The sequence below is a fragment of the Rana temporaria genome, chromosome 4 (genome assembly GCF_905171775.1).
Source record: "Rana temporaria chromosome 4, aRanTem1.1, whole genome shotgun sequence".
NCBI classification, from domain to species: Eukaryota; Metazoa; Chordata; class Amphibia; order Anura; family Ranidae; genus Rana; species Rana temporaria.
In genome coordinates this window covers 210,706,614-210,722,602 of record NC_053492.1, presented here as the reverse complement: position 1 = coordinate 210,722,602, position 15,989 = coordinate 210,706,614, and the positions used below count along the sequence as shown (strand labels likewise).

The following is a 15,989-nucleotide window of genomic DNA, read 5'->3' as shown; positions in this document are numbered from 1 at the left end:
GCAGGTAAGTGTCTGTTTATTAGAAGCCAGCAGCTACACTTTTTGTAGCTTCTGACTTTTAATAAACATAAAAAAAGGCTGGAACTCCCCTTTAAGAATGACAACATAATAGTTCAAAAATTAAGACTGCATTAACTTTTTACAGTATCAGTTTATCTCAAATTGTTATTATATACAGTGTGCAGGGTTAATTAGTTTATTGGTAGGTATTCTAAATGTTTTATTGGTTAAAATGTTTTTTCTTTCTCCTTAATGCCTTCTTATTTATTTTTTTTCCTTAATGCAGCGGTTCCACGTACCAGTGACACTCAGTGCAGTTCTGTTCCTGAGCCAAGATATGGCAAAAGAATTGGTTCAGATTTTTCTGCAGGCTCTATGGTTCGATTTGAATGCAACCCTGGATACCTGCTTCAAGGTTCTAAAGCTATACGATGTCAGACTGTCCCCAATGCTTTAGCACAGTGGAATGACACTGTGCCTAGTTGTTTAGGTAATTTTTTTTTTTTTTAATGTAGAAAATATCTAATCAACACATTTCCTATAGAGGGCTAATTTTACATTGTGATTCCTTCAATTAGTTTTATATTGCATGTACAAATGGAAAATGGCATAATAATCATCGTCTATTGCATTGGCATAAATTTGCATCACTAATGTTGCCTAATAAAATGATTGCTATGTAGCACAGGCTTGCTAGACTATGATAAGCACTGTGTATTAGGAACTGACTTTATAAATCATCAGCTGATGTACAAATCAATCCAATACACTATAGACTGCAAGCTTTTTCAGCACTGTTTAATAGACAGGGTAAAGAAATAGCCTCGGAAAAGAATGTCAATGTTTTCTTTTCATAATGAAAATTGCCTTTGAAAGACTGCCTTATCTAGAGCATTCAGTGGGCTCATATTAATAAAAGCAGATGAGTTCTTTATTGATTTTCTATTATTAAGAACATCTGGATTACCAGTGAGAAACAGGATCCTTTAGCAAGACACAAGGCCAGAACAACTTTATTCCATTGATGTTCATAAAGGAAAGCTGTCCTGAGTGAAATACATTTAGACTGCCACTCCTCATCTTTTTCTGAAATTGCTATTTGCCTGGACTCCCTGGCCTCATACTTTACAAGTCACTGACTTAGAACAACCATTCAACCAGTGAAGTCAAAATGGCTGATCTGTTAACAATAAATTAAGCCAGTGACTCAGAAAGTATTGAAATATTTGAATCAACATGACAGACAGGCAAGAGATATTTTCAGAGAAAGACAGCAAGGGCAGCCCTCTTTTCTTTCTCAATACATATTTCCTTTAAAACTTGGGTCTTATTAAGGATGCACACATAGATGACAAGACACATTATACTTTTTGTTTAAGATTGCTAAGTATTATGACATCAGAGTAAGCAGGCAGTTAATTTACGATACTAGCATGAACAATTAAATATGTGCTAAAATGCTTATGTACAAAATTAGCATAGCTCTGGAGAGCTGGCATTAGCAAGGGAGTGCAGCAGGAATGAACAGGTCAGAGTATCAATTGTTTTTTTTCTTGCGATGATCAGCAGGTGATGATCATTGGGAGATGCTCATTGTTATGGATTCCAGATTTACAATACTAGATTATTTGGGGAGGTATCCTTCTAGAAAGGACTCATAATCTTATGTGTTTTTAGAACTGACTTTTTGTGAATGAATACCCCTTACTCATTTAAAAAGGGGGCAGATATCTGGGGGCCCTGTGCCTTAAAGTTGGCTTCCAGATTCCACTACATTGCCCTGAATTCCCACAACCACTGGGCCAGGATTGTGTGGAAAAAGCCCTTCAACATTCTACCCCTCCAAAATAGTAAGCTAAAGACAAAGTTATCATATTTTCATAATTTACACAATTAGTAAAATTTTGCATATTAATCAGGTAATGTATTTATTTGGAATCAGCAAGCATTAGGTTTACAGATGGCTACTTTGCCAATCAATTGTAGGTCAGATTCCACTGTATCTTTGAATGCTGGCAAGCATGAGTCTGTATATGCAACCTAAATAGAAACCAATGAGAATTAATATTTTTACTAATCTGACTACAGTAAAGTGAAATCTGCCCGAGTGCAAACTGAACTCTGTTATCTGCACCTTATTAGTATTCATGATTGAAATGCCATATTCAAGAAATCTGCTAATGATGAAGACCTTGGAGACACAGGTTTCACAATTTAAAACTGGACAGAAGGAATGTGAATATGTTGCCAGTGGAAGTCAAAAATATTCCAAAAATAATGCTTTAGTACAAAAATAAAAACAATTACCAATTGGTTGCCATGAGCTCAGATATAATATGAGTAGTATGAAGAATACATTCTATAGATTGTTTAATATACTGTATCAGCTAAATGTATTGTTATTTAGTTTATTCATTTTTTACAACACATTGATATCACTGTCATTGTGTGCAGCAGTTTCCTCATTTGATGGCTGAGAACATCTATTTAAAGACCTTATGTTCAGTAAATCTAAAATGAAAAGTGTTTCTTAAAAGCAATGAAATTACTATTATGGTGGTCCTCAGGACACAGACAATTTGTACAGAGTCAATCAATATATTTGAAATCCTTTTACAACTGCCCAAAGATCAAATCAATATTAATAAAAAGAAAACAAACATAAAGGTTAGTCTTTACATGCTACAATTAAATTACATGCTATTAGGTAAAGAAAGAGAGTACGCCATGTCTTAAAAACAGTTAATTGAGAGAAGCTGAAAAGTTCAATAGCCAGAATTAATCAGAAATCATCTTTATATGTATCTGAAGCCATAGGGGGTAGAAGAGATGTTGGGTTTTTATTACTGTCTGTGTCCCTACTAGGAATATTTACCCAATTTTGTCTTAATGACTATTGTATCCGGAACAGAAGGTGAAAGGAAATATTCCAGTCGGGACACCTGTCTATGACCACTTTGTGTCAGAGAGACTTCCCTTCACTTTCTGTTGTATCTCTGGGACAGGAAGTGAAGTAATATCTGGCATGCTCCCAGAACAAACAAGAAATGCTGGTAGTATGCATATACATGCTAGCTCAGCATTAAGCCCCCCCCCCTGCCATGCTGCCTAATATGTTTATGACTGGTGTTAAGGGGTTAAAATGGCATACTTTTGGTAAAATCGTATTCTAGCTGCATGACCTGTCCATAGCCGCCAAGCCTCACAATGGTCACCATGAAAAATAGTTAGAAAGGGTCTTATAAGCAGGGGTAAAACCCCCCAAAAAAACAGGTTCATAAACAAAACAAAAATCATTGGCCAGAAATCTACTTTATTTGAGCTAGGTTAGATATGTCTATGAAGTACAACAGAGAAAGCTGAAGTACACATGTCATGAACACCTACCTGTTGAAAATCCCACAAATTTAAGGACACATTTAATGTGCCCTCCAACAATGCAGTGCTTGGTGACTGAGTGACCAGTCACCACACCTGCATACTTTCACATAACAAAGATAAATCAATAGATAAAGATATATGCAATCACACGCGCATGCAAATGGAGACTTATTATTATTATTATTATTATTATTATTATTATTATTATTATTATTATTACTACCGCTTTATTTTTTTGTCTGCGGTACAAAATTAAAATTATATTCTGCTCTTTTCAGTCCCTTGTAGTGGGAATTTTACAGACAGAAGAGGAACAATATTATCCCCTGGCTTTCCAGACCCTTATGGCAACAGCTTAAATTGTGTCTGGAAAATCATAGTGGCTGAAGGATCGGGAATTCAGGCAAGTATACAAAAATAATTAATAATGTTTAGGGTAAATGTGAGACTTTGTGGACTTAGCATGTTACATATTTTTGAATATTGAATGCATAATTTGTAAGTGTAACAATTAGGCCCCATACTCACGAGCAAACATGTCTGCTGAAACTGGCCCGCAGGCCAGTTTCAGCAGACATGTTTGGTCGTGTGTGGGCGCGAGCGGGCCGAATTCCAGCAAACATTTGCCCGCCGGGCCTTTTCCCAGCAGACAAATATTCCTGGACTTGTTTTAAAACAGTCCGCTGGAATTCTGCCCGCTCGGACATGTACGGTCGTCAGTACAGACCTACCGTACATGTCCAGGCGCCCGCCGTCCCTCGCATGCGTCGAATGACTTCGACGCATGCGTGGAAGCATTTTAAAGGCGGGCCGCCCACGTCGCCGCGTCATTGTCGCGGCGACACCGCGTCATCGACGCGGCGACACCGCGGACACGCCCCGCGTATTGTTTACGCGCGGACTTCTGTACGATGGTGTGTACAACCATCGTACAGAAGCCCTCTGGCAGACATGTATGGTGAAAACGGTCCGACGGACCGCTTTCACCATACATGTTTGCTCGTGAGTACCCGGCCTTACTGGTATGTATTACATCTGAAGGAGATCACAGTACGTCTGACAATGAGGGGGAGGGACTCCTTTATCCACTTCATGAAAATTGTAAATTTCCTGCCTGCTGTAGACAATGAACATTTCCCTTTGTGAATGGATTTTAAGCCTGTTCTTGTGGTATCTACTGAGCATTTTCAGTGTTCTTCGGTAAATACCGCACAAACGGTTCCAGGATCGCATGGGATATTCAGGCAAAATGTTTCCTGACAGCTAAATATCTCATGTGAGTTCATTCTGTAAATGGAGCCTACTGCGTTTTATTAAATATGTCACATACTGTGGGCCTTTTGCGATGATTAAAAGAAGTTAGCAATTTTAGCATATGCTTTTTTCAGTACAGCTTTCCTTTATATTACTTAAAGGGATTGTAAAGGTAATTTTTTTCCCTAAATAGCTTCCTTTACCTTAGTGCAGTCCTCCTTCACTTACCTCATCCTTCGATTTTGCTTTTAAATGTCCTTATTTCTTCTGAGAAATCCTCACTTCCTGTTCTTCTGCCTATAACTCCACACAGTAATGAGAGGCTTTCTCCCTGGTGTTGAGTGTCATGCTCGCCCCCTCCCTTGAGGGGGGAGGGGGTTAGCAAGAGAGTCAGTAAAAATATTTGCCAGCACACCATGGAACAACGAAAATAGCATCCAAGCAGATGATTTATTGCATGATCACAACACAAGGAGAGTGCAACGTTTCGGAGCCACACAGGGCCCCTTCGTCAGGCATGTGAGTCAGGACGCTCACTACGTTGCAGATAGAGAAAGGAGCTGTGTGTTAGTGGGCGTCCTGACTCTCCTGCTTGCCACCCCCCCCTCAAGGGGCGAGCACGACACTCCACACCAGGGAGAAAGCCTTGCATTACTGTGTGGAGTTACAGACAGAAGAACAGGAAGTGAGGATTTCTCAGAAGAAATAAGGACATTTAAAAGCAAAATCGAAGAATGAGGTAAGTGAAGGAGGACTGCACTAAGGTTAAGGAAGCTATTTAGGGAAAAAAAGTTAACCTTTACAACCCCTTTAAATACTTGAAACCCGACCATGAAGATATATGAAACGTGTAGTTATATATTCATTTAAAATAAATAAGATTATTTTTAAATGTAACTTATATATTGACCCATGTATGTCTAAATATGCAATACAGGCTGGCAAAGGAGAATGAGCACTGGGAGCCAATCAGGCTTTGTTTCACGCAAATGTTCTGACGGTGAGCTTGTTGGCAGGAGAAGAAAGCAGGCTCAACAGAGTGATGACTCATTACTGTGCTGTTTCTCCATTATTGTCTATTTAGTAGGCTGAGAAGTGTATTCTCTACCAAAATGTCCTGCTCTTGTATAAGTTCAGTATCTGGCAGTGTTGTTTGGCAGGGGTGCACAGAATTACAGCAGATAAAACTGTTTTCATGTATTCATTTAAACTGTGTAGTTTGCTGCTTGCCTGGAGTTTAGTTTTAAGAAATACTTGTATAAATGTTCTATCTATGGCATCTGCCTTGACACTGAACTTTGGCAAGCCCTCCATTAAAGAAAATAAGACATAATAAGGTATGTTGTCACTGTACTACATACCACGTAAACATACTAATTAATGCCAGTTTTTTTGACAGATACAAGTTTTAAGTTTTGCAACAGAGCACAATTGGGATTCACTTGAGATATATGATGGCTCAGACACAACTGCACCAAGACTTGGCAGTTTTTCTGGTAAATTTACATTTATCTAATATTTTAGTATTTTAGTATAATATTCACACAAGGTCATTATTTATTTTATACTTTTTGCATGTTGTATGTTACTGGTATATGCTGTACAGGCCTGGTTAGAAATATAATATAAAGTTTATGTTTGTTTGTTTTTTCCTTTGAAACTACTATAAAACATCTATCTGTCTAGATTGTTGACAGAAAGAAAATAGGAAAACATGCCATGGCAAAATAGGGAAACTTTCAAAAAAATGCTTGTCACTGAAATATGAGGGAAAACAATTATTTAGCAGTTAGCCAGTGAGCATGTTTCCATGAATGAGCTTTAAAAACAGGAAACAACCTACATATAACAGGATGTGTGAAGGCTAAGTATAAAGTTGGTCTTTTAATAAATTGACTCCCAGGTGCTGTAGTTATATACCGTTCTGTTTCTTAATTTTCTCAGTTCTCCATCAAGTGCAATGCTCTCCTTACTAAGGACACAGCTACACTTGGAATTTTTAATTACACAATTGCACTGTCAAAACTCTTCCACAATCTGTCTTAGAATGTTAATGTTAAGTACTTTGGGCCAGATTCACATATAATTCCGGCGGCGTAACGTATTGCATTTACGTTACACCACAGCAAGTTTTATGGGCAAGTGCTTGATTCACAAAGCACTTGCCTGTAAACTTGCGGCGGCGTAGCGTAAATCCGTCCGGCGCAAGCCCGCCTAATTCAAATGGGGCGTGTATCATTTAAATTAGGCGCCTTCCCGCGCCGAACGTACTGCACATGCTCCGTTTTGAAATTTCCCGCCGTGCTTTGCGCGAAATGACGTCGCACCGACGTAATTTTTTGAACGGCGACGTGCGTTACGTCCTTTCCTATACACGGACGACTTGCGCAAAAAAAAAAAAAAAATTCGACGCGGGAACGACGGCCATACTTTAACATGGCAAGTCTAAATATAAGCCAAGAAATAGCAGCCGTAACTATACGCGGAGAAAAGCCGACTAGCGACGACATAAGAGAATGCGACGAACGCGCGTACCTTTGTGGATCGCCGTAAACAGCTAATTAGCATACCCGACGCGGAAAATGACGCCGGCGTATTTTATCTGTGAATCTGGCCCTTTGTGGTTAACTGTGATTGAATGGTCGCAGATATTGATAACTCTAATAACTCAATATAAGTGTGATATTGAAGTCTCTTTTATTCATCCCTTCTCATGCCACACGACCGGTTTTCCCAATGACAAAACTTCAATTTTTTACATTGGTCGGGAAAACCGGTCGTGTGTATGCTCCATAGCAGTTTTCCCGACGGGAAAACTGCCCGCAATTTTTTTTAACCTGCTCTATTTTTTCCCATCGTGTTTCCCATCAGTCTTTTTCTCATCGCGAAAACTGCTTGTGTTTAAAAAAACGTGCATTCTCAGAATCAAGTATGAGACGGGAGTGCTCGTTCTGTTAAAACTAGTGTTCGTAATGGAGATAGCACATTTGTCACGCTGTAACGGACTGAAAAGCACAAAGACTGAAAATTGCGAATCGCCCCTCACCAAACTTTTACTGACACGAGGATCAGCAAAAGCAGCCCAAAGGGTGGCGCCATTTGAATGGAATGTCCCCTTTATAGTGCTGTCGTATGTGTTGGACGTCACCGCGCTTTGGTCAAGCGTTTTTTTGACTGAACGTGTGTATGCAAGGCAGGCTTGAGAGGAATCACGTCGTGAAAAACATTGAGTTTTGGCATGTCAGGAAAACCGTTCGTGTGTACAGGGCATCACTGTTACTGTACAGTCACACAGGAGCTATTGTCAAAAAGGTGTTCAGTAATTACAGGTCTGGATTCCATGTCAACTCAGGTTAAAAAAATAAATAAAATATGTTCGAAGAACATTTACTTACTTTTATTGTAATGAGAGAGGTTTGTGGCACAGTAAGGATCAGATTTGGATTTGGTATTATCATGGTTTCAAGGAAAAATTCCTAACAAATTTGTGCTGATTCTTCTGGCAGAACTTTTTCCAAACCATAAGGAAATGTGTCACATTTGAGTTTTCGGGCTTAAAAGGGCTTTCGGTTGAGCCAGCCCCCTCACTATAAAAGGGGGAGGCATAGAGCTGCCATAGTGTCATTGAAAACTGCTGTAGGCAGAAGATGGGGAAAGCTGAAAAGCTTCATAAGGAGATACTAGGGTTTGTTAAAAAAAAAAAAACTTTAATTTAACTATGATTGCTAGCTCTTAGGGCAATTAATGTCTGCACGTTTTTTGTCTTTTTAATATTTTTATTTTTGTCTTTAATTTTATGTTTGGTTGACTTGGGACCAGCTGTTACTGTTAGCTGCTGTTTTGTACAAAAAAAATTGCTGCAAGGCTCCCCTTTAAAAATGTACTTTTGTTGCAGGGTGGCATCATTTTGGGCTTTTCATTTATTCTGGGGTATTTTTCATGTTGACGGGGTAATATTTAAAAAAAAGCAGGTGATATTTTGGGGTTATCATTTCTTTTCGGGGCTTCTTGATTTTTATTTTATGTTAATATAAACTTGATTTACGTTTGGGGTGCTCTAAGAACAACATTCATTCAGTTCTTGACTGTTTGTTCTTGAAGAACACCATGGGGTTGATTTACTAAAATCTGGTGCATCTCTGCATAGAAACCACTCAGCTTTTATTTTTTTTTATTTATTTTTTTAGCAAAGCTTAATTGAACAAGCTGAAGTTAAAGCCTGATTTGCTACCATTCACTAGGGATGTTTTGCCCGTTTGAGGTGTTCTGCAGCAAACTGAACCAGGGAGTGTTTGGTCCATCCCTAGTAGCTAGACTTTCTTTCACCCGGGGACGTTCGGCAACACCCCTTGAAATAGGATTTTTTTTTTTTTACCATTATTATGTTGCATCCGTGTTTCCCTCTCACATCAATGCCTCCTCTTGCACCAGTGTATCTCTTGCTTCAAAGTCCCCCATTACTTTTGAATCCCCCTAACATTAATACCTCCCCTTACATTAGTGTCCCCTTACATCAGTTCCTCCCATTACTTTAGCATGCCCCAACATCAGAGTCCCTCCTATCATCAGAATCCCCACCTTACATCAGTCCCCACCTTTTATCAATGCCCCACCTTAAAATTTCATTATGTAGCACTAATCCAATGTAACTAGATATAGTCCATATAATAGATGATAAAGATGAGCAGATGAAAGCCCCGCACCAGCTTCAGTGTGCAGATAGAATAACACCACAGTGTTTCCAGCAAGTCTCCTTACCAGAGAAGTTGGACCCTCATAATATAGAGAGGTCAGTAAGGTATATAACACAGAACTATCTTTCCCCACAACATAAAGCAATGCCCCACCTTACATTAGTAATCTGTGTCCTTACATTAATGCCCCATCTTACATCAGTGTCCCATTTTACTTCTAAGCCCTCTTACATCAATTCCCCCCTTTATGTTAGTGTTCCCCCTTCCTTCAGAGCGCCCTTATATCAGTGCCTACCTTTATATCAATGGCTCCTCTTACATCAAGCCCCTCTAAATCAATGTCCCCTTTTACAATAGTGCCTTACTTGCATCGGAGTCCTCCCTTACATCTGTGTGCCCTCTTACATCAGAGTCTCCACTTACATCAGTGCCCCCCTTTATATCACAATCCTTACTTAATTTAGAGTCCCTCCCTACTTCAGAGCACCTCCTTAGATCAGTTCCATTCTGTATATCAGTGTCCTCTTTTTTTATCAATTTACACCTTTCGCCTAATTGAGAAGCCAGCACAAGCCTGAGCAATCAGTGTGCTTGCTTCTCCCAAAATCTGGCGTAAACCATCCTTTATAGAGTAGTACAGTGCTACAGTAGTTAAAGTTTGTGTTTAGCTATTGGTCTACAGTTTAGCTTTAATATTTTTTTGTTCTCTGAAATAAAGTACAGCAAACAACTATATGTTGCTCCAGATTTTACAATATTGACATGTATAAACTTTCACTTGATGTGTTTGCAAGTGAAAGGAAAATAACTAGTTTTTACATCAAAATGGTAATTATGTGCAAGGAGTTAAAAAGTAGGGTTTTCTTTTCTACATGATTGAATATATGAAGCAAATAAACAAACATGTTTTCTTGGTTTGAAAGTATTGGATAAGTTGTCACGGCAACTGGATGTTTCAAAGAAATTACAGGGAAATTTCACTTCTCATTAAAAAGTCTTCCATCATTGTAAATCTGCTAAGTATTGGCTTTATTTATGCAACTACAAGGCAACTGGTGAATACAGACAGCAACAGGCTTCTGTGCAGTATACATTTTGGAAACCATATTCATTATCTGCCCAAATATAACAAATCTGTTCAGCACACACTACAGTATAATGAAAACATGTAAACCTGTAACTAAGCAGATTATTAGATTTTAGACTTATAGGAGGGAGGTAGGGATTTGCCCAGGTCCAGGCTAGCACGTAAAGGATTAAGCTGTAACTATACAAATGAATACCAAAAGTGTTTTTTAGGACTGCTTGCTAACAATATTCACAATACTGGATGCACTGGCCTCCCAATGTCATAGATGACACCAGGTTGTTGTGTGATTGTATTTTTTACCTCTATTCAAACTCAATAGTGAAAAAATAAGTGGTGCTAAATTACACTCATGTGTATGGAACTCCAATAAAGTGCAAAGATAAACCTAAAAATAAAGACAACTTCATATGCGGTACAATTTAAAATATCGCTATAAAGATGATAACAATGTGATAATTCAAATTATCAGTGTAACAATATCACCCTGTGACAAGTGAAATAATACTACATTCAATAAAAAGTTCATAAGCATAATGAAATTCATCCGAAAAGGAGTTGATCCAGTGTAAACTTTTCTGATCTTCCACCACACCACTAAGTGCCAGTGATTCCACTCCCTTTGGATAACACAATCACCAGATATTTATGCCTTACACTCTCGTGCTTATCAAAAATCGCTTTAAACCACACAGATAGGGTTAGCTCCGTTATCCAGCCGCAAGCATTGTAAAACCAATTTAATAAAATGCTAGGTGAATAACTTTCTTTATATTTCCAATGAAAACTAGGGACATAAAAATATATGTAACCAAATTCCGTTCCAAATGTAATCCCTATCTGTCCCAAAAAGTTTGACTACAAAACCTAAAATATATGATGTATGAAACTAAGACACCATGGAAATGAAGAGAGGGTTCTTGAATCCAAAGGGATTATTTTGTGTATCTCAAAAGATTGAAAGATGGGTGAAAATAGGGATGAACCGAATACCCCCTGGTTCAGTTCGCACCAGAACTTGCAAACAGGCAAAAAATGCGCACTCGAACGTCATTAAAGTCTATGGGACACAAACATGAAAAATCAAAAGTCCTAATTTTAAAGGCTTATATGCAAGTTATTGCCATAAAACATGTTTGAGGACCTGAGTTTTAAAAACTACAGTTTTTTTCAGGAGCAATGATTTTAATAATGCCTAAAGTAAAACAATAACAAATTAAATATTCCTTTAAATATCATGCCTGGGGGCTGTCCTTAGTATGCCTGTAAAGTAGTGCATCATTCCCGTGTTTAGAACCGTACCACAGCAAAATGAAATTTCTAAAGAAAAAAATGTAATTCAAAATTGCTTGCGGCTGTAATAAATTGTTGGATCCTGGTAATATAAATAACAATCATTGAAAAAAATGGCATTGCCCCCCCCCCAGTCCTGCACCAAAAAATGGTGTGGGGGTCCCCCAAAATCCATACCAGGCCCTTCAAATCTGGTATGGATATCAAGGGGAACCCTGCGCCAATATTAAGGGGAACCCTGCCCTCTTCTGTCGGCAGAACCCAGGTCCCCAAACACTTTTTATGGCAATAACATGCATATAAGCCTTTAAAATTAACACTTTTGGATTTTCGTGTTAGTGTCCCATAGACTTCAATGGCGCTCTGTGGCTTTGGAATTTGCCCCAATGCTGCATATTGTTTGCTGTTTGGCTCATCCCTAGGTGAAAAGACAGTTTCTTTTTTTACCTTTTTTTTAAACCTTTGTTGCATCTTAAGGAGAGGGTTCAAGAAGCCAGCCGCGTGATTCTTATCAACCGATGAGTCATCATCTGTCAATGGGCTTCCCCGCTGACAGCTGAATAAAAAAAATTGCTGATAAAAAATATTAACAAAAAATTTGCATTGGTCCCCCCTACCCGGGTCCCCCCCCACCTCTAAGCACCTTGCCTCCATGTTGACGGGGACAAGGATCTCTTCCCAACGACCTTGAGCTGTGGTTGTGGGGGTCTGCGGGCAGGGGTTTATTGAAATCTGGAAGCCCCCTTTAACAAGGGGGCCCCCAGATCCTGGCCCCCCTATGTGAATGACTGGGGAACATTGTACACCTACACTACCCGCATCATTGGGTTTGATTGACAGCAGTGGGAACCAATGGCTGCGCTGCTATTAATCTATCCAATCAGGAGCCGAGACAACGGGCAGAGAGGTATAGCGTGTCTCTGACATGGGAATGAACTGACTCAGGTGAGTAAAATGGGGGGCTGGGAATGCATTAAGGTGAAAAAACATGAGGGTTTACAACCCCTTTAACCACTTCAGCCCCAGAAGATTTGGCAGCTCAATGACCAGGCCATTTTTTGCGATTCAGCACTTTAACTGACACTTGCATGGTCATGTGACGCTGTACCCAAATAAAATTGATGTCCTTTTTTCCCACAAATAGAGCTTTCTTTTGGTGGTATTTGATCATCTCTACGGTTTTTATTTTTGCACTATAAACAAAAAAAGTGTGACAATTTTGTAAAAAACACAATATTTTGTACTTTTTTATACATTAAATGTCCCCTTTTTTTTTTTTTTTAAAGCCATTTTTTTTTTCAATTTAGACCGATAGGTATTCTCCAACATATTTTTGGTAATAAAAAATTACAATAAGAGTATATTGATTAGTTTGCACAAAAGTTATAGCGTCTACAAAATAGGGGATAGATTTTTGGCATTTTTATTATTATTTTTTTACTAGTAATGGCAGCGATCTGCGACATTATGGCGGACACATCAGACACTTTTGCCACATTTTTGGGACCATTGGCATTTATACAGCGATCATTGCTATAAAAATGCTTGGATTACTATGTAAATGTCACTGGCAGGGAAGGGGTTAACATAGGGGGCGATTAATTGGTTAACTGTGTTCCCTGACTGTGTGTTCTAACTGTGGGGGGAGGGGATTGACTATAGGAGATGACAGATCATTTACACACACACAACCCTGTTCTGCCTCTCGTGCCCACAATCGCAACTTGTGGGAACATGCCGACCTGTCGCTGTATAATTATGGCGACTGGTCGGCAAGTGGTTAAGATTGCCTTTTAACCCAGTGTTTGGGAACTGAGAGGGCATTTAGCAATAAAATCTTGACAGATGTTCTAACTCTTTTGCCTCATACACACGACCGGTTTTCCTGATGGGAAAACTGCGAGGAGAGTTTTTGGCCAGGAATCCCGGCCGTGTATATGCTCCTCGCAGTTTTTCCAATGGGAAAACTGCCCAAAAAAACGGTGGACAAAAAAAGAGAACCAGTTCTCCTTTTTACCGCCAGGAAAAGCGGCAGACTTTTGCCCGGCAGTTTTTGGCAGTTTTCCTATGGGAAAAACTGTGATGGAGCATACACACGACCAGGATTCCCGGCTAAAGCTCCATCGCAGTTTTCCTGTCTGGAAAACCGGCCGTGTGTATGGGGAAAGATTGCCCGAGCAGGTTCTCGGCTTTCCCCTTGGGATTTCAGACGGGAACTTTTCCCGTCGGAAATCCTGCATGTTTGTATGAGCATTAGCCATGTTATACCAGAATTATTTTGCCTCCGGGAATTGTAAAAAATACTTATCATTTGTCTGTAAAGGAAACAGTAAATTGGTAAATCGTTCTTGATAATTAATGACTATAGCAAAGCACATGGCCTTATTAGTGCACTGTGTCATTTTGATGTTGACCCCCTTTGACAGGATACACATTGTTTAGTAAAGTGTGTCATAAAACTATGAATGTATGTATTATTTATTCCTTGTATTATAGTCCATCACAATCTTATGCAATGCTTCACACAGAACTTCACTGATCTGTCCCTACCCTTCCCCCAGTAAATTATACAACATATTGTACCTACCACATGTTATTCTTAAGGTCGTTGTATGTCTTGACTAATAGGAGTACAATGGAAGATGCTGAATCTGCATGAAGCAATATTAATAACCTGAGAAATTGTTATATCTCTGCTATCTATCCACAAAATGCTGGATATACAGAGATAGCTGTGTTTTTTTTTTATATAGAATATGTCTCCTTTTATTTTAACTGAAGCTGTTTATTTTTTGATGAAAGGGCCTCCATAAGGTAAATTGCTTTACAGATATGTAATTTTCTAAGAAAAGGATTCAAAGAACTTGTCACTGTCTTATGAACTTATGTAACTCAACAAAATGAGACTTTATTACTTCTTTTGTAATTTTTGATCATTTTACTTTCTTGCCTTTCAAGGTTATTTTTTTAGAAGGGCCTGACTGAAAAATGTTCACTTTCATCTAAGATTTTTCCTCTTGACATTGAGAAATGTGACACATACATGTTCAAATATATTGCTAGTATTTATTATTTTTATACAGTTCAGTAACATTGGGGGTTATTAACGAAAGGCAAATCCACTTTGCACTACAAGTGCAAATTACAAGTGCAAACTGCCTTTAATAAATAACCCCCATTGTGTCTATTGATTTTTATTTTTAAAGCAATGGCATATAGTTTTTTTTTTTTTAAATGAGCCATATCTTAACTTGCAAATTTTTATAATAATTTCTCTTGAAATCATAGCTATAGAAACATAACAATATGGGGGAGATTTACTAAAACTGATGCACAGTCACAATCTGGTGCAATTGCGCAAAGTAACTAATCAGCTTCTAAGTTTTATTGTCAAAGTTTAATTGAACAAGCTGAAGTTAGAAGCTGATTGGTTTTCTATGCGCTGCTGCACCATATTCTGTCTGCACCAATTTTAGTAAATCTCCCCCACATTTGATCTGCTGTGGGATTATTTTTCCTTACATAATATAATTGTTAACATTTTCTCCTTTAAAGCCAGCCTGTGCTTTTTCTCATACTCTCATCAGCAGCTCATATTCAACTTTTTTGTTTCACTCCATGTCACCATGTTTGAGCACCAGGAGTGAAGGGGATGCACTGTGACAGACCAATCAGAGAGCAACAATTTTGTGATGTGGTAGGAGTAATGTAATGTGGGAGGAAGGAGAGTGAAGTTTCGCATATTTTTCTTCACTCCTAGTGACTGGAGTGAAAGGGCAATAGGAGTGAGCACATGTTGCTGGGAAGGAGGAAATTAAGTGTATCTGTTTTTATCTCAGGCATGGAGAAAGCACAAGCCTACCAGCAGTGGCCTGTCTATTAGGGGTGCATGGCTCTAATAGGTTTAAAAAAACGGTGGGCTCGGGGGCGAAGAGCACTGCGCCCAAAGCTGACCCGGAAGTGTGACAATAGCAAATGAATATTTGCTATTGCCACACTGATTCTCCTTCTGGACAATCAGGAAATTAGTCATGAAACTTGTCATCCAATTGGCCAAAAGGAAATCTGATAAGATTGGCCACCAGGAGGAGGAGGGAGGAGACACAGGGTAGCCGAGAAAGCAGGAGCCCGTAGAGAAGCCAATGCCACCCAGAGCGCTGCCCACACAATGTGGTTAGTGTGGGGTCCCCACTGACTGGCCGTGGGGAGGGTGCCGTCCGTGACCCGATCGACCTGCAGGGGGGCTGGAGTCAGCGAGTGGATTGTTTGCGGCTCCCCAA

General features: G+C 39.1%; 1 protein-coding gene across 1 annotated transcript in view; it reads left to right on the top strand.

The window, feature by feature from the left end:
- The window catches only part of CSMD1 (CUB and Sushi multiple domains 1), an 833,985-nt gene that overhangs the window by 495,928 nt on the left and 322,068 nt on the right, over nucleotides 1–15,989 (top strand). Inside the window, exons 29-31 of the mRNA XM_040349812.1 lie at nucleotides 287–490; nucleotides 3,660–3,784; nucleotides 6,035–6,131. Coding sequence (XP_040205746.1) covers nucleotides 287–490; nucleotides 3,660–3,784; nucleotides 6,035–6,131 — 426 coding nt within the window. The remainder of the gene's footprint in view (nucleotides 1–286; nucleotides 491–3,659; nucleotides 3,785–6,034; nucleotides 6,132–15,989) is intronic.